Consider the following 27,401-nt stretch of genomic DNA (forward strand, 5'->3'; position numbering starts at 1 on the left):
GTCCATACCGCTAAGATGGTTAATTAAACTTTTTTTTACTTAAATGGTTGCTGCCCATAGCCTTTTTTTAACACTTAGAATTTCTTATATTGGATGCAATACAGGTTTTTGTATTGAATTCAATACAAAAAAATTGAATCTACAGCCTGAATTAATGACAAGGGGGCGTATGCAGTGTCATCAGAAGGACACACTGGGGGATGCGATTACTTGGGGAAAGGAAGAAGAAGAGGAGATCGCTGCCGAGGAACACAACTAAGAAGACGGGAATCCACGCAAAGGGAAGCTGCAAGGTGTCGGTGAGGGATCAGCGTCGCCGCAGGTGAGTATTTGTAATTACTGGATGAGCCTGACTCGTCCGTAACGATAGTAGCTAGTTTCTTTAGGACAAGTCAAGCTCGTCCTTAATGATAGGGAGGTTAATTTGGCACTGATCAAAAAATAATACATTACTAAGACCTGGTGCACACTAGGTCCGGAAACGTATTCCAGGCTGCGTTTTTCAAACCTGATGAAAAACGGAGTCCCGGATACTAATGTTCAAAATAGCAGCCAGCCTCACCCAAGTAAAAGACGGATCCGTCTGCGTTTGCGGGGACCCGTTTTCAAAATCTGAACGGAAGGTCCGGATCTGCTGCATTTTCACGCAACGGATCAGGACCACGGATACACGCAGGGGTAGTGAAAAGCAATGAGAAAACGCATCTCCAGCTCCACAGGCAAAAAACGGATGTGAAAACGGATAGCCTGAGCTTTATGATTGGCCCAAAAAAATCCTCCCACTCCTTCCTAATGATGGAGACGTTTTCTGTCAGGGAAAAACTGAACGGAAACTGATGCAAAACTGATGCACTTTCATCAGTTTGCAGTACGGTGGGTACTTCCCCTAATCTTCCCCCGATCCGGACTGCAGTGTCCGTCCTGCAACTGTGTCTAGTGTGGACCTAGCCTTAATGTATAAGGCAATATATTAGTCATTTGTTGATCAGATTATTTTTCTTTTTGTGTCTCATTTTGTTGTCTATATATTTTGGCATCCAAATATTTTTGGTTACAGTATGTAAACCCATTTGGTCATTACAGGCTTACCTTAAAGGGAAACCCGAGGTGAGAGGGATATGGAGACTGCCATATTTATTTCCTATTATACAATACCAGTTGCCTGGCAGTCCTCCTGATCCTGTATCTCCAATACTTTTAGTCACAGACCCTGACCAAGCGTGCAGCAGATCAGGTACTCTGATTCAGCTGACTCTGGTTTTAAAGGATTAGCCATGTGCTTGTTCCAGGGTTTGACTTAAGACACTACTCCAAAAGGGCTGACAGTCAACTGGCATTGTTTACAAGGAAATAAATATAGCAGCCTGCTTATCCTGCTCATCTCGAGTTCTCTTTAAACTTGGCTGTTGCTAGAATTTTAAGGAATCTTTGCTGTGTTATTTAAGTGCCTGCATCTAGAACATCATGGGCTTGATTCACTAACCGGCACGTGTTAGCGCCGGAGTAAAAAAGAGAGTGTGCCTTATCTGAGGTTAGTGTGCCTTATCTGAACTTAGTGCCCCTTAACCACCTTAGCGGTATGGACGAGCTCAGCTCGTCCATTACCGCCAGAGGGTGCCGCTCAGGCCCTGCTGGGCCGATTTTAATGAAATAAAGTGCAGCACACGCAGCCGGCACTTTGCCAGCCGCGTGTGCTGCCTGATCGCCGCCGCTCTGCGGCGATCCGCAGCGAGCAGCGGCGAAAGAGGGTCCCCCCAGCCGCCTGAGCCCTGCGCAGCCGGGCCATGGCGACGAAGTAAACAAAACACGGAAGGCCGCTCATTGCGGCCTTCTGTGTTACTTTTGGCCGCCGGAGGCGATCAGAAGAACGCCTCCAGAGCGCCCTCTGGTGGGCTTTCATGCAGCCAACTTTCAGTTGGCTGCATGAAATAGTTTTTTTTTTATTTAAAAAAAACCCTCCCGCAGCCACCCTGGCAATCTTAATAGAATGCCAGGGTGGTTAAGTAGCTTTGTGCACACTAAATAGCTTTGTGCACACTAAAAGATGCACAAAGCTACATCGCACACTGCAGATAAGGCACACTAACCTCAAATAAGGCACACTAACTCATAAGGCACAGTAACCTCAGATAAGGCACAGTAACCTCAGATAAGGCACAGTAACCTCAGATAAGGTTAGCGATGTAGTTTGTGCCCACTAAGTGATAATGCACACTAACCGGCTTAGTGCCGGTTAGTGAATCAAGGCCCTAGTACATAGCTCCCAACTGTCCCACTTTTGTAGAGACAGTCCCTCTTTGGAAACCCTGTCCATCTTTTCTCCTCATTTGTCCCTCTTTCCTCCTCATTTGTCATACTTTCAGGACTGATCTACAGATCTGTATGAATATATGTATTTTTCTACTGAAAATTTTGTTTAATTGACTCTAAACTTTATTCCCATCCTTTAAATTGATATATTTTTTATTTTCAAATGTTTATTTGAAGGAAAATGAACCAGGATAGAAAAGACCAGCGTGGTTTGAATAATAAAATAACATTTTTGTTATGAACTCTTTATGGTATGTGTGACTAGAGGTGTGTCTTGGGCATGATTAGGTGTGTGGCATGGGGCGTGGCTTAAGTGTCCCTCTTTCTTATCTCAAAAAGTTCAGAGGTATGGCCTAGTAGCCGATTGGCTACTACATGGAATTGGTTGTAACTGATCGTAGATGGTTGGCTACAACTATCAGTAGTTTGGGCGCCAAAATTTATTTAGTGTTAGGCAGGGCCGTGCAGAGGATCCTCAAGGGGGAGGGTTCCATTCAATTGTAAAAAATTATGTATGTAAATCTCCGCCCACAGAAAGCAGTATTAGGCTATCTCTCCCCCAATTTCCACCATTTCCTTGATAGCAGTGTCAGGCATATTGTGCCCCCTCTCACCCTTCTATACAGGTGAAACTTGAAAAATGAGAATATCATGCTAAAGTCCATTTATTTCAGTAGTCCAACTTAAAGCGGTATATAACCCTGACATAATATTCAATAACAGCAAACCCCATATCAGATTGAATTTAAGGACAATTTATTATAGACCTTAATTGATTAAATGAACGTCTGCACAGCGCTGGCTCTCTCTCTCTACCGTATATACAGTATATATATGTTATATTTAGGGTATCATACCATTTTAATATTATTATGGTATCATACCTATTTCATTATTAAAATTAATTTTTCAACACCATTATTATGGCGCTCATAGATTGAATAGCTCTAATGCATTAGGCATTATTTATTACTAAAGTTTCTTTTATTGTGTGGACTAATCAACAATACAGACTTCTCACAAATTTACATTGATCCAATCAGCTATATAAGATTGATGACTGCGGCTGCGCCGCAGATACCACTGTAATGTGGCTTTGCTTCCGCCCCTCTCCCTCCCTCGTACAACCCCCCCCCCTCCTTCTGTGCTAACAGCTTGGACGCATGCGCCCCACTCTGGAACGCAGGCGGCTGTTGGTACATGTAGAGGCGGGCCGCTGCTGGAGCGCAATGCGACCATTGACACGCATGACAGCATGCGTTCACTCAATGGAACGCAATGCGCCCTTTGGGACGCATGCGTACACTTCACAATTACGTCACGTCCACCAGAAGTGATCATCCGGCAACAGCCCGCAGTCAGTTTCTTAAAGAGGAACTCCAGCCTAAACAAACATGCTGTCATTAAGTTACATTAGTTATGTTAATTAAAATAGATAGATAATATAATCTCTTACCCACACTGTTTAAAAGAACAGGCAAATGTTTGTGATTCCATGATGGCAGCCATCTTTTTGGTTGAAAGGAGGTGACAGGAAGCATGAGACACAGTTCCAACTGTCCTGTGTCCTGAGCACCTCTCCCAGTTGCTAGGCAACGTGAACAACATAGGAAATCCCATCATACTCTGCACAGCATCAGGGAAAAAAAGCCCAGGCTTTTTTCTTTGATGGGTGGAGCTTAGCTAAAAATGCAGCTAAAAATTATGCTTTGGTAAGAAAAACAAAGTTCTGATGCTGTGAAACTGTTAAAGAAACACCAAGCCTTTTCAGTGCTGCTGAGTAGATTTTTAGTCCGGAGGTTCACTTTAAAGAGACACTGAAGCGAAAAAAAAAATATATGATATAATGAATTGGTTGTGTACTATGAATAATTACTAAAAGATTAGCAGCAAAGAAAATATTCTCATACTTTTATTTTCATATATATAGTGTTTTTTCTAACATTGCATCTTTCTATAATATGTGCAGATTACACAACACTCAGCATTCAAAATGAGTCTTTCAGAGCAGTCTGTGAAGTAATGAACTCTCCTCTGGCAGAGGAAAAGTAAACAGTTCAATTACAGTTGAGATAATAACAGTCAGATAACAGCCCTCTCCACGACTAACTTAGTCGGAGAGCTTAATAGCTTTTTTGCATAGAGATAACAACTGGAGTTTCTCAACTCTTCCTGTACTGGAAACAATTAGACTGATGTATCTGATCTTAATGTTTTATTTCTTAGCTGTACTACACATACAAATCATAATATCATCATTTTTTTTCGCTTCAGTGTCTCTTTAAGGAAAGAACAAGTGCCCACAAACTACAGAGGCGCTAAACACGGTCACTGACACATTGAGTGAAGATAATGGAGTTTTTTATACATTAATTGAGCTAGCCCATTTAGAATGCATGGTTTTATATAATTTTTTTTGGACCTTTGTGGCATATCCTCTTCGGCTGGTACCAGCAGCAAAATAGTGGAGATTGAACACATACAGTGGCTTGCAAAAGTATTCGGCCCCCTTGAAATTTTCCACATTTTATCACATTACTGCCACAAACATGAATGAATTTTATTGGAATTCCATGAATTCCACATTTTTTACAATTAAATAACTGCAAAGTGGGGTGTGCGTAATTATTCAGCCCCTTTGGTCTGAGTGCAGTCAGTTGCCCATAGACATTGCATGATGAGTGCTAATGACTATATAGAGTGCACCTGTGTGTAATCTAATGTCAGTACAAATACAGCTGCTCTGTGAGGGCCTCAGAGGTTGTCTAAGAGAATATTGGGAGCAACAACACCATGAAGTCCAAAGAACACCCCAGACAGGTCAGGGATCAAGTTATTGAGAAATTTAAAGCAGGCTTAGGCTACAAAACGATTTTCAAAGCCTTGAACATCCCACAAGCGATCATTCAGAAATGGAAGGAGTATGGCACAACTGTAAACATACCAAGACAAGGCCATCCACCTAAACTCACAGGCCGAACAAGGAGAGCACTGATCAGAAATGCAGTCAAAAAGCCCATGGTGACTCTGGATGAGCTGCAGAGATCTACAGCTCAGGTGGGGGAATCTGTCCACAGGACAACTATTAGTCGTGCACTGCACAAAGTTGGCCTTTGTGGAAGAGTGGCAAGAAGAACGCCATTGTTAACAGAAAAGCATAAGAAGTCCCGTTTGCAGTGTGCCACAAGCCATGTGGCGGACACAGCAACCATGTGGAAGAAGGTGCTCTGGTCAGATGAGACCAAAATGGAACTTTTTGGCCAAAATGCAAAACGCTATGTGTGGCGGAAAACTAACACTGCACATCACTCTGAACACACCAGCCCCACTGTCAAATATGGTGGTGGCAGCATCATGCTCTGGGGGTGCTCTTCAGCAGGGACAGGGAAGCTGGTCAGAGTTGATGGGAAGATAGAAAGAGCCAAATACAGGGCAATCTTGGAAGAAAACCAATTGGAGTCTGCAAAAGACTTGAGACTGGGGCGGAGGTTGGACCTTCCAGCAGGACAACGACCCTAAACATAAAGCCAGGGCAACAATGGAATGGTTTAAAACAAAACATATCTAGGTGTTAGAATGGCCAAGTCAAAATCCAGATCTAAATCCAATCGAGAATCTGTGGCAAGATCTGAAAACTGCTGTTCACAAACGCTGTGCATCTAATCTGACTGAGCTGGAGCTGTTTTGCAAAGAAGAATGGGCAAGGATTTCAGTCTCTAGATGTGCAAAGCTAGTAGAGAGATACCCTAAAAGACTGGCAGCTGTAATTGCAGCAAAAGGTGGTTCTACAAAGTATTGACTCAGGGGGCTGAATAATTATGCACACCCCACTTTGCAGTTATTTATTTGTAAAAAATGTTTGGAATCATGTATGATTTTCGTTCCACTTCTCACGTGTACACCACTTTGTATTGGTCTTTCACGTGGACTTCCAATAAAATTGATTCATGTTTGTGGCACTAATGTGACAAAATGTGGAAAACTTCAAGGGGGCTGAATACTACTGAAGACTACACCCCCCCCCCCTTCCTGTTCATAAAATGCTCCAGATAAATGCTGATGTTTTAGGATAACATCAACCAGCTCAGCCTTCTAGTTCCGATTTGGTGACGGTACTTTTTGGGTGGACCAGCTCTTTGACATCACTGAACGGATTTGATTTGCAAGTCATGCTGACGAGTCTGAGCTGAGGGACGTGGACAGAATTCTAAAAGCTATCCTAGATTCGCAGCAACACTAGTCTGACAGCACATTCTCGGCAGAATAGTTTATGTCAGGCCATCAGTGAATATAAGGGATGACGGCGGTAATCTAGTCTAGTAAACACAGCGATCCCGATTCACGTAACCTGCATGAAGAGGGAGAGAAGCAGTGAGCGGCGGTGATCCACAATAGACTGAGAAGTCGGTTTTCAGAATCACTGAAATGACCACCATGCCTGCAGGTGATCCCGGCTGTCACTTTCGGAATCCACTATAATATTCCAAAGCTTTTATTAGAGAACTTTATGGTCCAAGCGACAGCTGCAGTGTTTGCCAACAAATGACTGGCAGTGCTTATTTTTGATTGTGAATCATGGAAAATTATAAAGCATCAGTGCAAGTACCAAAAACTCACATATTTAAATATTTTAATTTTTTTATTTGCTTAAAGTGTGCCACCCCCTCCCCTTAAAGGGAACCCTTAAGTGACATGTAACATGATGAGCTAGACATGTGTATGTACAGTGCATAACATACAAATACATATGTTATGTTCCTTTTCTTGTTTCTCCGCCTGAAAAAGTTAATATTTAGCAATGCAAGACAGTTTCTCTCCAGTCGGGACCAAGTCGGATTACAGCATCCCTCACTGATAAAAAATACAGGATTAAACACTTTCCTGGCAGAGAACAGGGGAGATTAAAAAAAGGTCAATAGTTTATAAACGTTAGCTCTGAGTCACAGGAAACACTGTGTCATTGAGCTGAGACAAAAAAACTCTACATAAAACTGTGGGATATCTAACAGTCATTTTTAGGAATAGGAGCATAGATACAATTATTTATGTCATCAGTTTATTTGCACTAAAGGTTCACTTAAATGCCTTATCACCCCTCGGACCATGCCGGTTGGAGAGCCAGGAAGAAGGTGCCAACCCTTGAACAAAACCATCGCACAGGATATACCCGGGGTGTGTGTGTGTGTGTGGGGGGGGGGGGGGTCTGGGGAAGGGGGGTGTGGACAGCAAATCCTCCTTTACAAACGCAATGCATTCCTGTCTCAATGCTAAGGACCGACAGCTCAGTCCCATCTAGGTATACCCCAATAAAGCCACTCCGGTATGTATTTACCATAAAGGATTAAAAGCACATAACACGCTGATATTGTGAAAACAATACTTAGCTATTAACCTGAGTGGTGGTGGCTGTTTGGTTGTAAAAAGGAGCTGTCGTTCACACTATCTCAGAAAAAAACCTTACATATATAAGTAGATAAATACTTGCTCTACTCACATAACATATGTATTGTAATGTCCACGTTTTGATTATAGTGATTTTTTCTATAGTAAAAAAAAAAAAAAAAAGAGAAAGTCCTTAGGATTCTCCATTTTAACTGTATCCATCTTGAAGCCAATCCCCATGTCATTTCCTCCCTTACTTTCCTATGCCTGGTTGTGTACGCATTGCCCGCCCTCCTCTTCAGGCACTCCCACTCAGCTCTGCAATAGAAAGTGCATTGTCTCAGCATGAGAAATATTGGGAAGTCAGAGAGGAACAGAGGTGTGGCAGAGGAAAACGGGGGGAGGGGGAAGAGGGGGGGGGGGGGGTTCAGCCAATCAGGCCGCATTAGTTAAGTCTGAGAGCAAAGTAAAGAAGCAAAAAAAGAAAACCTAGCATGCCCTGCAACTTCCTTTGTTCGGCAATGTACCAAATTAGAGGCAGATAAACTGGGGAATTTATCAACAAGAAAAGTAATAGTGATTTTAACTTTTGGATTGCCTGTTAGCATTCTTATTACTGTACTTGTTTACCAGATAAAAAAAATTGATTTTTTTTTATTTTATGCCCGACAGTTACACTTTAAGAAGGTGACCAACTAGCGCTACTAGTCCCCATCATCATAATACCCCCCCCCCCCCCCATCTTATTTGGGAGGGCTCATGGAGATGGGAAGGAACTTTCTTGTTAGCATGCTTGAAAAGGGAAGAAGAATGCCTCACCCCCTTCCTTGTAAGGTATCTCCCTAGTGTTACATGCTATTTGGACCGACATTGGTCTGGGTGCAGAGCCGCATGTTTGCTGGCTCCACCATCTTGGCCACGCAACCTGCATGGTGGGTTTAGGAATTAATAAAGTTTGAGATGTTTTTATAGTGAGGGTTAAAGTGGAAATAAACTCTTGCACAAGACAGAAGGAAAACATACAGGTGAAATAGGAAAAATTAGAATATCATGCAAAAGACCATTTATTTTAATATTTCAACTTAAAAGGTGTAACTAATATATCAAATAGACTCATTACATGCAAATTGAGATATTTCAAGCCTTTATGTTTTATTATATAATGTTGATGATTATGGCTTACAGCTTATGAAAACCCCAAAATCAAAATCTCAGATCATTCGAATATTGTGAAAAGGTTCAATATTCTAGGCTCAAAGTGTTCCTATTTCATATATTAGTTTCATCTTTTACATTGAATTACTGCAATAAATGGTCTTTTGCATGATATTCTAATTGTTCACGTTTCACCTCTAGAGAAATGCACCCTGTATTTATTTAGAGAATTTAGCCTGTCTAATTCCCTCTCATCTGTGACTAATCACAACTGTAATTTGATCTCTCAGCTGTGTCAGCTGCCTGCCTGTACTGAGCAGCTAATTTGTAAACATAGAATGTTAACCCTATGTCCGCTTCTATGAAAGCAGGAAGTAGACACTGTATATTTGAGGCTAGATTCACAGTGGGACGTTGCGTTTTGATGCCACGTTAAAGTCGCACCGCAAGCTTACAACACAACGCGCCCAAAAAGTGGCAACGCAGCGTTACCGTCGCATACAGCAGATACAGTAAAAAATACAGGCAATGAAAAGTATGCATCCAAGTCATTACTGAGCATGTGCAAACAATCCAACGCAGCTAATAACGTGTATAACGCACAGCATGCAGCACTTCCACTTAACATGCAGCGTTAGTCACTAACATAACGTGTGCACTGTGAATGGGGCATTGATTTTTCATTGCAGTGAGTTATTCTGCGTTAAATGCTGTTTTAACGTGCGACTTTAACGTTCCACTGTGAACTTAGCCTCAGGGTTTGTATCAGCTGTAACAAAGAAATGTTTTTCTTTAAAAGGTTATTATGCTGTTGCTTATCTTTTAGAGCAGAGAGGAAATTATGTGTTCAGATCCGCTTTAAAGGAAAGGTAAGCACATGCACACAATTCCCTGTTCATTTCAATGAAGCCAATGGGAGCTCCGGATGTGCAGAGAGCCGTGTCAGTCTGCAGCTCTCGGCACGCCACCCTCACAGCGCCCATCAAGCAGCCTCTAGCAGACCCGACGTGAACTAAGCTGACGGATCCCTCTGTGTGATCCTTTGACTTAGCGAATGAGACCCGAAACCTGGGCTCTTGTGCAGCCTCAGCTCGGTACACAGGTGGCTGGATTGGCAGATTTGTTCAGCACGAGCGCACTCAGCCAGCAGCGAGACAAAAAATGTTGAGGTTCTTTCGGTATGACGCGGCTCCTGTCTGTCATCTGCACTGCCAGAGCGCAGGCTCATCCTCTGAACCTGTTTTACTTCATAGGCATCAACAGCAGGAAAAATAACAATGCCAGATTTCTAAGCTCGGATGTATTTATATCTCACTTCTCCAGGCAAATGTGAATGAGGACACCCCTCTTTTCTTTAGCCTGAACTGCTCTCCTTTACCAAACAGCGATGGCATGGAGCGCAATTTAAAACCACAGCAAACTATTGGAGGAATAATGATGGATGTTGGGGGTTGTTTAGGTCATCACTAAGGCTGCAGAATATCGCGTAGAAGGGCTTGATTCACTAATACAAATAGCATGCCTTATCAGAGTTAACACGCATTATCAGAATAGCATAGGGAACACTATGAACTTATGCCTGCTAATTGGCAATGACGAGAGCTCCACTCGTCCTGCCCTGAGCCCCTGCGGGTCCAATCACTTTACGGCTCCCTGCACACGATTCCGATTTTTAATCGGTTTTTACATCCGATTCTGATTTTTAATCATTACTGCATGCTGCGTTTTTTCCTCCCAATTTTCCCTGAATGCAATCAACAGAAAAACGAATTGCAAATCGGAATCGCAAAATGGATTTGCAGTGTGCAGGGACCCTAAAGGACATTATCCCCACACTGATTGGTCCAATAGGCTGCCTGTAACTTGACAGGAAACTTGACAGGCCTATTGGGCCAATCAAAGTGCGGGGATAATGTCCTTTAAAGTGATTGGACCCACAGGGGCTCAGGGCAGTACGAGTGGAGCTCTCCTCATTGCCAATTAGGAGGCATAAGTTTGTAGTGTTCCCTATGCTACTCTGATAAGGCATGTTATATAAGGCATGCTATTTTTCTTAGTGAATCAAGCCCCTAGTCAGTATGGCATTGCAAAGTATTCCAGCAGTCTGTGTCGGTGTGCAGAAGCACATGGGTTGTACCAAATGGTCTGTTTAGCAGATCCCGGATCTTGCATTGCAGTTAATGATGGCTTGAAACACAGCAATCTTGCTTATATTTACCTTTTTGCCTCTAAAGACTCATACCCACCTCACAATTCTTCCGACAACTGGTGATTTTTTGAACGACCATTTCCGCAGTCTCCCAAGGTGGGTACGAGTACGTGATTAGGCGAACGACGCTTTGCAATGCGCAGGGATAATGACGGTCATGGCGGATCGTTTGAACTCTCGTTCACACCTATTGTGTGCCAGTGGTGTGACGTCGCTTGTTCCCGCAGGCAGGAAGATGGATCGGGGAGCCTTGTTTGTCGGAAGGCGTCATTGTGAGGTTCCCTGATCCATCGTCAGGCGAGTATTCAGCTTTACAGGTCCTCATAGTCATGCTGAAAGGTGTCTTAATACCTGCCTCTATTTGATTGAATCTGTCGCTTACCTGTGATGCATTGCTCATAATGCATTGTCATGCATTGATCATAATTTCGATCAATCAGCAGCAAAAGTTTATCGAAATTACTATCAGACCAGACAGTAAATTTCAGCATTCAATTGGACACTGCAGGGGAGCCGCGGTAGATCGACAGCCCACAGAAGAAAAGAACAGTGCAACGCTGCAATTCAACCCATTATTCATACTGTCGTGATGAAATCTACTGAAAATCTGTGTGCAGTGTAAGGGGGATTCATTTCTGATCTGAATCTGATCAGAGAGGGATTGGTCTGTTTGCCACATTCTGTGACAATCTAAATGTGTATGGCCACCTTTAAGGTGTCCACTAATGATACAATAGTCTATGCACAGGGGGGAGATTTTGCTTGCTTGATTGCTGGACAAAGCCATTCCAACATTTCCAGAATTTCCCACAATACAACGAGGTTCACAGGCAGCAAACTGTCAGGACTATGGCCATGACATCACACTGTGGGAGGGGTTTCACCACAATGTAAGCCACATACACACCCCCCCCTTCACCCCGATGATCTACTAGAGAAAAGGTAAAGTTTTCTCATGGGAAAAAGAGGGTATTGGCTACTGATTGGAATGAAGTTCAATCCGTGGTTAGGCCTTGTTCACATTATAAATCACCAGCGCTATTGCAAGCGCTGGCGATTTAGGCAGCGCTGTTAAGCAATGATTTTAGCACTTCCTGTCAGTCAGGAAGTGAACTCTGGACCAGAAATGAGTAAATACAATGTATTTATTAATAAAAGTGCTCGGGAAATTGCAATTTAAAGCGCTTTTTCAAGCACTTTGCGATTTCCCTATACTTTTTATTGAATCACAAAAGCTCAGAAAATGGTGCAGGAGCCGCGTTTGCGATTCAATAGAAAGCTCATCGCTCATGTGAGAACACATGATTCCACAAGCGCTTTTAAGGCAATTTTTAAAATCGCCAGCGCTTAAAAAAGAGCAAAATCGCTCTTAGTGCAAACAAGCCCTTACAGCTCCTTTTTAAGTAACAGCCAGTACCATCAGATATTGCCTGGGATCAGATACTAGTAATTTAGCAGTCGGTGTCGGAAGTGGTTTCCGCCAACTGTTTTACGCAAATCACAGGTTTTTAATGTGATCCCCGGGCTAAATATAACCACACTCTGGCCTGGGGAGATCTTAATCACACCCCATTAAGAAGCAGCCCAGAAAGTGTGTGGGCTGCACTGACAGCAGATCCTCAGTCACCACCCCACCCGTGACATGAAACAGTCATTCCAATCTTAAAACTGATATCAGAGTCATTTTCATTTGCAGATTTTTTTGTCTACCTATCTAGGATAGAGGTTTGTGCTTTTGCCAAAATACAGAGCGGTTTCGGGCAGCATGATTTTTAATTTGCAGGTTTCTGGGCCGTAGGTCATCTGTGAGTCTGCATAATGAGGCTTCTGTAGGCCTCTGCTCTGGATATGGGTGATTCAGAGATTAATGTTATTATGCATTAATATAGTGCTGGCATTTTCCACAGCACTTTACAGAATACTCTGAATAATTCAGGTCACTAACTGTACCTCAGAGGAGCTGACAATCTAATGCCCCTGCCATAGTCACATGTCCTGGCCATGGTCATATGTTCCTAACCAAATAACCAAAAGTTGCCCATGCATCTAGCAATATATGGGCACATCGAGCAAGAGACTGGTTCAAATCTGATCATAGAGAGATCTGTTTGCTGCTCATAAACTCAATTCCTGATAGAGTTCAACACTCCCTGCCTCCTTCGTGTCATCCCCTGTGGCATATCAAGTGGCACATGCGATGTCTCACGCAAGCCTGGTGCCACACGAGGGCGACGATGGAGGAGGCGGGAGTCGCAGCAGCGGGACAGGTGAGATTTTGCACAATTAGGGCACCACTGGGGATTATGTACTCCTGAGGGACAGCAGCTGAGGGACTGTCTTGCTTGTTTGCCGTAGCTCTATCAAATGCCATTACCCAATGGACTACTTTCAACATAGATCTTTCCAGCATGTCCAATCCAATCAAATCACGTAACGCCTGGGCAAGTTGCAGCACAGATTTTCATCCAATTTGGTAATATTACGGAGTCAGATGGTCAATCAGGCCACAAAATCGGTAGATGTATGGGCACCTTGACAGTATATTTTTGTAATGTGAGGAAAGCACATGTTTTAGAATGTGAGGTAAGGCGATGCCCAGATCAGTGTACCAACAAATCCTGGCACCAGAAGAAACTAGATTAGCCCCCTCCCCCACCCCCTTATTCATATCCATTTACCCTTCACCATCTGCCAGAGGTCATATCACCAGTGTGGCCACCATAATACCCTTCAAAATAGCAGTGCAGCCACCATGCCTCCCCCCATAATAAGTGTGGCCATCCGGATTCCTCCATAACCGTGCAGTTGCATGGCCATCAAGTCACACCATGATCCTCTATAGCCCCCATGCCCCACCACCCAAGCATAACCAGCGTGACTAGCAAGATCCCCCACAACAGTGCAGCCACTATGCATAACCAGCGTGACTAGCAAGATCCCCCACAACAGTGCAGCCACTATGCATAACCAGTGTGGCTAGCAAGATCCCCCACAACAGTGCAGCCACTATGCATAACCAGCGTGACTAGCAAGATCCCCCACAACAGTGCAGCCACTATGCATAACCAGCGTGACTAGCAAGATCCCCCACAACAGTGCAGCCACTATGCATAACCAGTGTGGCTAGCAAGATCCCCCACAACAGTGCAGCCACTATGCATAACCAGTGTGGCTAGCAAGATCCCCCACAACAGTGCAGCCACTATGCATAACCAGTGTGGCTAGCAAGATCCCCCACAACAGTGCAGCCACTATGCATAACCAGTGTGGCTAGCAAGATCCCCCTATAACAGTGCAGCCACCATGCATAACCAGTGTGGCTAGCAAGATCCCACTATAACAGTGCAGCCACCAAGCATAACCAGTGTGGCTAGCAAGATCCCACTATAACAGTGCAGTTACTATGCATAACCAGTGTGGCTAGCAAGATCCCACTATAACAGTGCAGCCACTATGCATAAGCAGCGTGACTAGCAAGATCCCACTATAACAGTGCAGCCACTATGCATAACCAGTGTGGCTAGCAAGATCCCACTATAACAGTGCAGCCACTATGCATAACCAGCGTGAATAGCAAGATCCCACTATAACAGTGCAGCCACTATGCATAACCAGTGTGGCTAGCAAGATCCCCCTATAACAGTGCAGCCACCATGCATAACCAGTGTGGCTAGCAAGATCCCACTATAACAGTGCAGCCACCATGCATAACCAGTGTGGCTAGCAAGATACCCCTATAAGGCCTAGTGCACACCAGAGCGTTTCGGCTACGGTTTGCGATCCGCATGCGGGTGCGGATACGCTTGGGTAATGTATTTCAATGGGCTGGTGCACACCAGAGCGGGAGGCGTTTTGCAGAAACGCATAATCCCGGGCTGCTGCAGATTTTGGATTGCGGAGGCGTTTCTGCCTCAAGGTTAAGTATAGGAAAAACGCAAACCGCTCTGAAAAATGGCACTTAAAGAGAACCCGAGGTGGGTTTGAAGAATATTATCTGCTTACAGAGGCTGGATCTGCCTATACAGCCCAGCCTCTGTTGCTATCCCAAACCCCCCAAGGTCCCCCTGCACTCTGCAATCCCTCATAAATCACAGCCACGCTGGTGACACACAGCTTGTCAGAGCTGGCTGTGTTTATCTCTATAGTGTCAGTCTGCTGCTCTCCCCGCCTCCTGCAGAACTCCAGTCCCCACCTGCATCCCTTCCCTCCCTGCTGATTGGAGGGAAGGGACAGGGGCAGGGACCGGAGCTATGCAGGAGGCGAGGGAGCAGCTGAGACTGACACTACAGATGTAAACACAGCCTCACAGCATGGCTGTGATTTATGAGGGATTGCAGAGTGCAGGGGGACCTTAGTGGGGTTTGGGATAGCAACAGAGGCTGGGCTGTATAGGCAGATCCAGCCTCTGTATGCAGATAACATTCTTTAAACACTCCTCGGGTTCTCTTTAAGAGCGGTTTGCCAGGCGGTTTTTGTTACAGTAGCTGTTCAGTAACAGATTTACTGTAACAATACATGAAATCTACTACACCAAAACCGCTACACAAAACCGCAAAATGCTAGCTGAAACGCTACAGAAAAAGAAGAAAAAGCATTTTAAAATCTGCTAGCATTTTGCGGATCTGCTAGCGGATTTTGGTGTGCACCAGGCCTAACAGTGCAGCCACTATGCATGACCAGTGTGGCTAGCAAGATACCACTATAACAGTGCAGCCACTATGCATGACCAGTGTGGCTAGCAAGATACCACTATAACAGTGCAGCCACTATGCATGACCAGAGTGGCTTGCAAGATCCCACTATAACAGTGCAGCCACCATGCATAACCAGTGTGGCTAGCAAGATACCCCTATAACAGTGCAGCCATCATGCATAACCAATGTGGCTAGCAAGATCCCCCTATAACAGTGCAGCCACCATGCATAACCAGCGTGACTAGCAAGATCCCCCTATAACAGTGCAGCCACCTTGCATAACCAGCATGACTAGCAAGATCCCCCTATAACAGCGCAGCCACTATGCATAACCAGTGTGGCTAGCAAGATACCCCTATAACAGTGCAGCCATCATGCATAACCAATGTGGCTAGCAAGATCCCCCTATAACAGTGCAGCCACTATGCATAACCAGCGTGACTAGCAAGATCCCCCTATAACAGTGCAGCCACCTTGCATAACCAGCATGACTAGCAAGATCCCCCTATAACAGTGCAGCCACCATGCATAACCAGTGTGGCTAGCAAGATCCCCCTATAACAGTGCAGCCACTATGCATAACCAGTGTGGCTAGCAAGATCCCCCTATAACAGTGCAGCCACCATGCATAACCAGTGTGGCTAGCAAGATCCCCCTATAACAGTGCAGCCACCATGAATAACCAGCGTGGCTAGCAGGATCCCCCCCCCATAACAGTGCAGCCACTATGCATAACCAGCGTGACTAGCAAGATCCCCCTATAACAGTGCAGCCACCATGCATAACCAGCGTGGCTAGCAAGATCCCACTATAACAGTGCAGCCACCATGAATAACCAGCGTGGCTAGCAAGATCCCCCTATAACAGTGCAGCCACCATGCATAACCAGCGTGGCTAGCAAGATCCCACTATAACAGTGCAGCCACCATGAATAACCAGCGTGGCTAGCAAGATCCCACTATAACAGTGCAGCCACCATGAATAACCAGTGTGGCTAGCAAGATCCCCCTATAACAGTGCAGCCACCATGAATAACCAGCGTGGCTAGCAGGATCCCCCCCCATAACAGTGCAGCCACTATGCATAACCAGTGTGGCTAGCAAGATCCCCCCCATAACAGTGCAACCACTATGCATAACCAGTGTGGCTAACAAGTTCCCCCTTATAACAGTGCAGCCACTATATATAACCAGTGAGGCTACCATAATACTCCACATAAGAAGTGTGGCTATCAAGGTAACAGTGCAGTTACATGGCCATTGAGTCACATTATGATCCACCTATAACAGTGCAGCCACCATGCTCCACCAACTTAGAGGTATATGGAAGCTGCTATATCTATTTCCTTTTAAGCAATACCGTTTGCCTGTCAGTTGTGCCGATCCTCTGCCTCCAACACTATTAGGGCCCGTTTCCACTATCGCGGTTTCCGCCGCGATTCCGCAGAGTTTCCCCGCACATGAATCGCACGGGGAAACTCTGCCATAGGGGATAACGGCGCCGCGGCCGAATCACTTGCGGGAGCGATTCGGCCGAAACCCCCCCGCAGAATTTGCGGCGGAGGCTGCGAATCCCATAGCCGTGCATGGCAGGGCTCATGGGATTCGCCTGCAATCCCGCCCACCCGCTCAGTGCCGGCGTGCGTCTGCGAGACGCCCGCCGCACTAGTGGAAACGAGCCCTTAGCCATAGACCCCGAACAAGCATGGAGCAGATCAGGTGTTACTGACATTAGTTTCAGATCTGACAAGATTAGCTGCATGCTTGTTTCTGGTGTGATTCAGACACTACTGCAGCCAAATAGACCAAGCAACTGGTATTGTTTTCAAAGCTAAACATGGCAGCCTCCATATACTTCTCACTTCAAGTTCCCTTCGAAGCAGACCTGAGCTCAGAACTTTCTCTCGGCTGTAAAAGATAAGCAACAGCATAATAACCTTCAGGGATCTTTTACACTAAGACGTTGTGTTTGATGCAACGTTAAGGTCACATAACGTGCCCCTAACGCAACGCATGTTAGCTTTGAAGTTGGACGTTACATTGAACTGCGTTATGAGTCTCTTGATGCTTACTTCATGCATACTTTTTGACACATACTGATCGAACGAACGCATGCAGCACATTTAAAAAAAAAAACACCAAACATTACTGAGCATGTGCAAACATTCTAACGCAGCCAAATACGAGTATAACGCACAGCACGCTGCACTTTCCTTTACCGTGCTGCGTTATACTCCAACGCAACGTGGGCACTGTGAACAGCCCATTTAGTTTTCATTGCTGTGAGTTGGGCTGCGTTACAGGCTGCACTAACGTGCGCCTGTAACGTCCCACTGTGAAAGCAGCCTAAAGAAAAACATTTTTGTTAAGGCTGATACAAATCCTGCATTTAGCAGAAGCAGAAGCATACATATTGTTAACATCCTGTGTTTACCAATTAGCTGCTCTGCCATGGCAGCCAGCTGACTCAGCTGAGATCAAATAACAAATTGTGATTAGTCACAGCTGAGATGGAATTAGAGAGGCTAAACTCTCTAAATACATACAGGGTGCATTTCTCTATGCTGCGCAAGTGGTCAGGTCCACCTTAAAGGGAATCGGAACTGAGCAAAATTATTTAAAATAAACACATAACGTAACTGCAAATGAATATTACATACTAACCTCACCATCAGTTCCTCTCAGAAGCTCACCATTTTCTTCTTACAGTGATCCCTTCCAGTTCTGACAATATTTTGTCAGAACTGAAATATATCAGTTGCTGTCAGTTTTATATCAGCTGCTTTCAGTTACAACTCAATGTGCAAGGTAATGTCCATGTTTCCCTGTGGCTCACGTGGGTGATATTACAGTTTAACAGCGTGCTCACCAGGAAGCCGTTATTAGGTTATGGCCATTTTTAAAATGGAGGATGGAGAATTCCATTGAACACAGTGGACAATTAGGATGCAGGAGAGGAGAAAGAGATTGAGGAGTAGACTACATGGGAGGTAAGTATGACCTGTGTGTGGTTATTTTGACTTTTTATTTTCAGTTCAGGTCCACCTTAAGCATAGCAAGTGTGGCCACCATGATATCTCCTATAATAGTACAGCCGCCACGCCCCCCTGAACTTTCTATGGAAATTCCATAGATGGTTCTGTGCCCGCTATAGAGCGCCGGGGACTGCCGGTGCTTTATAAATATATAATGACTACTATTAAGTGAATTAATTCAGTTGCGTTAACTGCAGAAATGGGACAGATTATCCTTCAAGCATAAATTACTCAAGTAAAAAAACAACGAATGAATGAGTCAGAAATAGAATTCACAGATGCTACGATTGTTCAGACAACAGGCTGCTCTGGTATTTTCAGTCGTTACCAACGAAATCAGCTAACAGGGTAACCACCTGAAGAAGCTCAGGCTTGTTCAATAAGGCAGTGATGAGAGCAAAAAGATGATGTGCAAAGAGCAGTCACCCGTGGCAACCAGTCAGGCTTCAGTTTACCTGAATGATTTCTGATTGGCCATTATCTGTTCCAGCACTCTGCAAAGCCCCAGTGAATAAGCCTACTTTTATGTCGTTCTGCATTTAGATCCGCCGTGATTGAAATCTCCACACTGCCACTACTGAGATTGTTATTTTCAGTATCCAATTAACTGCTTCCTGCAAGACGGGCCTATTTTATGCTCCAAAGAACGCATATTATAGTCCCTGTTCCAAACAGCCCTGCCAGTCTGATTTTAACTCACTAGCTGGCTGCATCCAGCGATGTGATAGGACTAGGAATATTTGGAACCCCTGGCTGGAGTCAGCATCACCCAGTCTAGTCTGGGTACCACTTTAACCTTGACATAAGGTCATGAGACGCCAGTGACGATGGCAGTGGAATTGAAGTCTCTCCCTTGTTGTGCATGCAGCTGCAGCAGCCCCCCCCCCCCAAACAGGCAGTTATCAACAACGACGCTATCAGCATCGAACAGACAGGATTGGCTTTGGTTGGCTACGGTGGCAGGCGTCTGGCTCAGGCAGATAATAGCAGGACAAACATATTGACATTTGTTGATCTGTAGACTCCTCCCAAGCCTCCAACAGAGCATAGCCACCCCTGTCCATTGTCATCTCTCAGACAATTATCACCATGTTTTGTGCATTGCCTGCCCTTTACGCAGCTGTGCCTAGAAATTCCATAATATTATTTCTCCCCCCCCCCCCCCCCCCCTCTTTTGAATACCGAAGTCATTTTGATTGTCTTAAGGCTCTTACGTAGCACAGTGTAAAAAAATAGCTGCAGTGTCTAATGAGTTTCGGGGGTAAAGAATAATTGCTTAATGTTCTCTGCTGCACCTAATAGTAATCAGCATAATAAAAGCTTGGTTTGTTTGCAGACTAACAATATTAAGGTCTCAGTTGTTGCATTCCGTTGGAGGTTAAGGATTTCAGCCAATGGAAACGAGAATCGGTCTTATTTAATAAAAGTAACAGGTGAGGCATAACCGGCCACGGTATGGAATCAGAAATTGTCCCCCTCTTTCTGTGGCCTCTATTGGGATGAAAGCAGTCATAGGATTGGCTGCTGTGAATTTTCCCACTGAGCAAACTATCCTTGCTACTTGCACTGGAATAGTAAATAAGCTTCTTGTCAATAAAGTGAAGTAACAAAAAAAAAAAGGACTAATGTTAATAGCAAATATTTTTCATTAAAAAAAAAAAGTAGTGTTACAGGTTATATATTTTAATGTGCTTAATTCGTCCATACCACCGTTGGTTTTAAATAGCTTTAGAGGTGCTACTATAAACAGCACAGCTCTGTGACTGAATTACTAAGCGGTATCGGGAGATCCCTTTAACAAGACTTTTCCTACTCCAATGCTGGGAATACACGTTGCAACTTCTTGTCCAAGCAACGGGAATCGGGCGATTATTTCTGTCATGTACGATTTGTTTGTGATTGAGAAAGGGATCGATTTTGCAGAGTAATAATCAGAAAATGGATAGCTTTATGGATCGGGAGCAGTTTGGACATGTACACACGATACAATTTCCTGTCCAATTACCCGTCAATCGGATGGGAAATTGCATCGTGTGTTCCCAGCATAAAACCATAACAAACGGTATAGTAAATGGCATTGATCTGTTGTCACTTCCATGAGGTGTCCATTAACGGTACAATTTTTTCATCAGATGTGATCTTTTGAGGAAGTTTTTACGATAGGATTGTACAGAAAACTGTGCAGTGTGTGAGGAAAGTTGGATTCTATGATTGTATCTGAAGAAAGAAGAAGAAAGAAGATGCCCTAATCGACCCATTTATAGGAATAATCAATAATTACCTTCCGATTTCTTCCTATTGGAAAAAGTGCCGTGGAAGACCTGATGAAAAAATTGTACCATTAATGGGAGGTGCTCAAAATAAATATGCTATAATTTTTTTGTACTTTTTTTGTTTCGGCTCACATCAAATGGAGGTAAATCAAACTGGCGCAATAGAGAAGCAGACCTCCACTGCAATCCTGTTCCTTATTTCGTCTGAAACCTAATTGGCTGCGGTAGACGACCCCCCCCTTTATTTTATCAAAAACCAGAGTGGAAGATGCCCGCTTACCATGTATGCGCCACCGTGAAGCGCCGGCGCTGGCGGATGCTCTTGTTCACCAGCAACTTTCGGAAGAAGCATGGAGAGTTCCGCGGCGAGCTCCGGGGGGAGATTTTGGGCGAAGTGCTGCCCTTTTTCCCAGAATGCCTGGGCAGTTCCAGTTCCAGATGCATGTGTTCTTTAAAAGTTCGGATGTAAATATCGGAATCCGGAGTGCAAAGCTCGTTCGAAGAATCCTTCGATGTCATATCTCAGAGGCTGGTTCAGATCCGAGGCATAATCACCAAACTGACTGCGGAGAGGATTTAGATAGAGCAATGGAGCGTCCCCAGATGAGGGTGGGGTGGGGGGGATATCAGCAATAGAATGACAAGCAAATGGCATACAAGGACACCAAAGTAGCGGTCCGAAGCGCGCGGGGAGGAAGAAAGCAGCAGCGTAGATCCTGAATTCCCTGGCGATGTAGTGTCAGCTGTATACCCGGCTGTGGTTTTGTCTGGAAGCCACTTACTGACAGGCTGAGGATTCATTCAACACCAGCTCATGCAGGACTGATAAAAATTCCTCGTACATTCTGGGTCACACACAGAGAGAGAGAGCCCTTTTCTTTGCAGATAAAAAAAAATATTGCTGTGAATGGCAGTACTGAGCACACATTCACACAAGGAAGAGGGAATGAATAGGAAAGAAAAAAAAATATGAATTGCCTGCTAAACGATGCCCTTCAGTCCCATAGGCTCTACTTGCCAGCTTCCCTGGATGAAATAGAATCTTCATTCAGAATATTTTGCTGAGCTGCTGAATCCAAACAGCGCTGGCTCCACCTTCTGACTGCTCATTGGAGAACATGAATTCTGACAGTTGAGGTTGCCCGGGCTTATCTGAGAGCTCGCTCGGCTACATGCAAGATTTCCGTCGCTGCTGAACGTGAAATTTAACCCCTCTCTAACAATCTGCTCTCCTGCTTCACCCTGATGTCGCCTGGAACATGCATGGTCACACAGAGGTTAAAGTTCAGTCACAAGACAACTGAAGTGAGAGGTAGATGGAGGCTGCCGTATTTATTTCCTGTTAAGTAATACCAGTTGCCTGGCTGTCCTGCTGATCCTCTGCCTCTAATACTTTCAGCCACAGACCCTGAACAAGCATGCAACAGATCAGGCGTTTCTGACATTATTGTCAGATCTGACAAGATTATCTGCGTGCTTGTTTCTGGTGTTAAGGTGGCCACACACGATACAATAAAATGATCATATTTTACGGCAATTCTATAAATATGATCAGATCTCCCGAAAAAAATGAAAGCATTTTTTTCTTTCAACTGAAAAATCCGATCGGATTTCCCGATTTTTTTTCGATTTGTATCAATCCAGAATACTGCAAATGTTTCTAAAGATTGTATGGCGTGTGTTAGATTGTCCATTTATTAATATGCACACCCTAGGAAAGGAAACGAGTTTCCAATCATTTTTATCATAATTGGGGAAAAATTGAACATAGGTGTGTGGTACACTTCATATTTTTGAAATGTTATGCTGGGGATACACGGTACGTTTCTGTACCGTGTATCGACCAGATGATCCGGCCAGCTGATAATATTCAGCTGGCCCGATCATGCCGCTCGACTCCCGCTGGCGGACAATGGCAGGGAATCGAGCGCTGATAACGAAACGCCGGCGGGGACGAGCGGCAAACGATCCGCGCGCACGAGCAGGGACGCAGCTGGGGTCGATCCGGCGGCTAATCGGTCGCCGGATCGACCCGTGTATTCCCAGCATTACAATCAGTCAGAAAAATTGATTGCAATTCTTGAATTGAACAGATATTTAAAAAATGGAATCTGTGTGGCCACCTTTATTCAGACACTACTGCAGCCAAATAGATCAGCAGGGCTGCCAGGCAACTGGTAATGTTTAAAAAGAAACACATATGGCAGCCTCCGAAACAGTCTGTATACATGTTGGATTATTCTGGCTCTGTACAAATTAACAAGCTGACACATCATTGCATTCCAGCGGTTCTGGAGGTGTGTTTAGCTTCTAAGGGTAACAATGGTTAATTTGCATATATTCAGCAGTAATGCTCTGGGAGACATCTCAAGCTCACTCCAACCTGAATTACCGCAAATTCTTTCTGTTCTAAGAAAGCAAACTCTTGTTTTCCTTAGTATTTTAGTAAGGGGGCTTTTAGGACCATTGTAGCCCCTCACACACTCCAATGAGTTCTGGTTCACCATGAGCCTGCTGGTTAGTCTGTACCTGGCAGCCTTCACATGTCAATTCAGTTGTCCTTTAACATTTGTCCTCACAGACAACCTTGCGTGAGGGTACCCATTTGTAAGCAGGCTAACTGCACACATACAGTATATTCGGGTGGGATCACGCTGTGTGTGCAGGAAGTGCAGAAGATTTCCTGCAAACATTTTACAGTTCTTGTGCGCTTTTAGGTGCGTTTTTTTCAGTATGAGGCCTCTTGCACACTGCAAGCAAATCAGATTCAGATTCAGATTTTTAATCTGTTTTTACATCCGATTCCGATTCAGATTTTTAATCTTAACTGCATGCTGCGTTTTTTGATCCGTTTTTCTGTTGAATGTATTCAAGGAAAATCGGAAACGGAATCGGAATCGGAAACGGAATCGGAATCGGAAAACGGATTTGCAGTGTGCAGGGAGCCTTATGCAGGATCGCAGATACCTACAGAAAATGCAGCCGCACCATACACAATCAATACATTTGTTTTCACATTAGTTTTTGAACTGCGGCAGTTCTTGCTAATAGCTGAATTAGTACACTATCGTTCCAACTTTAATTATCACAAGACCGCACACAGCGCAGCTCCCTAGCGGGCGGTGTAAAGTAACAGCCTATAGGAACCATTAGCGCCGAGTGGAGGGAGCGGAACTAAGGAAGGACAGAGAGGAGGAAGTACTGACACTTCCTCCCTGCCCATTATTGACATTCTGCTCAGTCAAATATTTCAACTGAGCAGAGCGGGGGGTGATTGAGAGGGAAAATGGTGCTGTGACTTATGTCACAGCACCACGCATAAAACAGCATTAAAGTATGTTTGGAATAAAGCAGTTCAGGGATACTTTAAGGTAATACTTACACTACTCAAAGTGATTTCATTGAGAATTTTCCCTCTTAAATTTTGGCTTTGGTGGGACGTTAATCTATGGAAATAGAAGGATATAGGCATACCTATTTGACAATAACGCAAGATACTACCTATTTGGCAATAACATAATATACAGCGTTCGATACTGCACAACATGCTTTACGTTATTCCAAAGGCTTCTGTTGCACCACGCTGCTAACACGACTTGTAAATGTACCATTATAATATATTGGCATTCAGTCTGCCATGCGATTATTTTGTCCAACACAACCCACCACAACATGTCAAATGGAAAGTAGCCTAATATGAACACATGAAGCCATTTGGTTAAAGTGGGATTATACTTTCAGTAATTTCTTTTAGTTGCATAAAAGAACATTTGAAAACATTACCAAATATTCCTTGTGTTTAGAAACCTTTATTTTCACGACAGACAACATGAGAAGCTTGCTTATCTCTGGTCATCAGCAAATGTAATCGTTGCCAGCTGAAGCTCTCTGAGGCATATGTCTTCACTCTGCCGCCCTCCATTTCTGCTTAAGTGACTCAGCTTTTGTCAGGGTGATGTGTCTGTTCAGCAGAGGGAGGGTTGCAAGGTGAAATCACATGCCTCAGAGCTTCAGCTGTCAATGATTATGCTTGCTGATGACCAGAGATAAGCTAGCTTCTCCTGCTGCCTGCAGTGAAAATAAAAGGGTTTTACACGCAGGGAATGTGTGAGAATGCTTTCAAATGTTCTTTAATGTAACTAAGAGCAGTTATTGAATGTTTAGTTTTGGGAGAATAATCTCACATTAATGGTAAAAAAAATCTTCGAAAATAGCAAATGAAAATGTTTGGTTGAAACTACCTTATTCACCATTTGACATACCGTAGACATGAATTGGCTAGCCTATGCATTGCCCCCTCTACAGCTACAGTATGTGCTAGGCAGAGCAAGAAACAGCGCATGTCCGGTGACCAGCTGCTTTGGAAGAGTCACATGACTCCCTCCCTCCCGGTTGGATTGTGAGAATGACAATTGTTTATTTGCTGGGATTTCAGCAAACAATAACAAACCAATGACCTTTCTTAAATGGGGACACTGCAAATCCCATGGAAGTTCTGCCATAAATCAAAACTGTTTTTGTTTCATGCTGAAACAAACCACATCAGAAATGACTGTCGGTGCACTGCAATTGACATTTGATTTATTTCATCTAAAGGAAAAAAAAATATATATATTTATATTCCCCCTTCTGCACTGTTTTTTTTTATTATTATAAAACGTATCCTGCAGGAATAACTCTTTTCCCTCCAAGATAAACTTGCCCTTGAAATGGTCTAAACTCTCATCAAAGATATCCACAAGCTGTGTGACTATTCAGAGTTGATAACGCAATTCCAGATACTGGAGCTAGTGATGTGAGCTTGTGACACAGGGGCTGTTGTAATAAAGCCTTAAGCTAGGTACACACCATACATTTTTTCGATAGATGGTTCGATAGACAATTTCCATCATGTCCGATATAATTTTCGATCATTTTTCTGGTCGATTTCTCATAGAAGTAAATGGAAAAAGATAAGAAAAGATGAGAATCGAGCGGGAAACCAACCAGAAAATCAAATCAAAATCGATCTGATAAAAATTTGACCCAAACAACACATCGTGTGTACCTAGCATTAGGGTGTGTGCATACGCTGAAGGGTGATGTACTGAAGGGTGTGCGCATGCGCACTAACACTGTTGCCCGCAGCGACTGAAACGTGATCAGTTAAGTGCAGAACAGGTGGGTCACTATGGACGGAGGTGAAGGTATGAAAGCCCATGAGGGGGTGGCTTCACAGGGCTATTTTAAGCCACATGGGGGCCCTGGGGCAAAAAGTAACTTGGGCCTCCCTATGAAGGCCCCCAAGGTAACCTCCCCCAACTGCTCCCCGTGGCCCCTGCATGTTCAGTAGCTCAGCTGTCTCTCACCTGTCCTGGCTGCTGCTCCATCCCAATCTCCATCTTCAGCCCAGCATCATCATCTGATGCATGTTATGGGTGCATGCTCCGTGCATAAAGAGGCAGCAGCACAGCTGAAGGCGGAGATCAGGATGGAGCAGCAACCAAGACAGGTGAGAGACTTCAAGGCAGCTGAGCTACTGAACATGCGGGGGCCACGGGGAGCAGTCGAGGGAGGCCACCTGAGAGGTCATGTGGCATGGGGGCCCTGGAGTGGTCGGGCCCTAGGCAGTTACCCTCTTTGCCTCAATGGCAGCGCCGGCCCTGTGGCTTAAGGCCCATACACACGCTGGATTGATGTTGCCCCGACAGGGATCAGGACCAGTTCTCTCGAGTGAAATCGCTGGGCCGGGGCTGTTTCCAAGCAGGGAGACGAGGGGGGGGGGGGGGGGGGACGAAGGATCGGCGGGAATCTGACTTCATGCAGTAGGCAGGGCAAGAGGCGAGAAGAAACGTATTGGCCATCGTTTTGGCTGAGCTGCTACCCCTGGCGGAACACTGGCCTGGCGGCGGCCACTGTCCACTCTGGAACATGGTCAGAGGAGGTCGTTATCAGCCACCTCAGCCAACTTTAATCTAGAATGTGTATGGACCTTAAGTAGAGAAAAAATGGGCTTAGCCAAGACAGATTCCTGGGGGATGCAACGCGGCTGCCAGTTATATTCTCGGCAAAAAGAAGTCCCAACCAGCCAGCTTGGTCAACAACCATCTAGTGCGTGTTCAAGGCTTCCAGAGATCACTAGAGAACATAGGCCATCCAGTATACACAGACACAGAACATTTATGTTGCGCTTTTCTCTTGGCGGACTCAAAGCGCCATTATAGATTCGCAGGCCTAATTAAAACAGTGGTCAGCTGATCACCGGAAAAGTGCTGCAGATCAGCTAATTGTCATATTTATAAAAGTGATGATCTTCCCAAAAGACGGACATATTTAAAAGGGTTCACTGGTTTCTCATGATCACT

General features: G+C 44.5%; 1 protein-coding gene across 2 annotated transcripts in view; it reads right to left on the bottom strand.

Moving 5' to 3' along the window:
• Window positions 1-27,401, bottom strand: part of PDE4B (phosphodiesterase 4B) — a 559,327-nt gene that overhangs the window by 361,985 nt on the left and 169,941 nt on the right. Inside the window, exon 1 of one of the 2 annotated variants that reach the window (XM_068239292.1) lies at window positions 21,338-22,069. The exons of the other annotated variant lie outside the window; for it this stretch is intronic. Coding sequence (XP_068095393.1) covers window positions 21,338-21,576 — 239 coding nt within the window. The 5' untranslated portion in view covers window positions 21,577-22,069. Of the gene's footprint in view, window positions 1-21,337; window positions 22,070-27,401 lie in introns of those variants that run through there. 2 annotated transcript variants of the gene reach the window in all.

Source organism: Hyperolius riggenbachi, chromosome 6 (assembly GCF_040937935.1).
Source record: "Hyperolius riggenbachi isolate aHypRig1 chromosome 6, aHypRig1.pri, whole genome shotgun sequence".
Lineage (NCBI taxonomy): Eukaryota > Metazoa > Chordata > Amphibia > Anura > Hyperoliidae > Hyperolius > Hyperolius riggenbachi.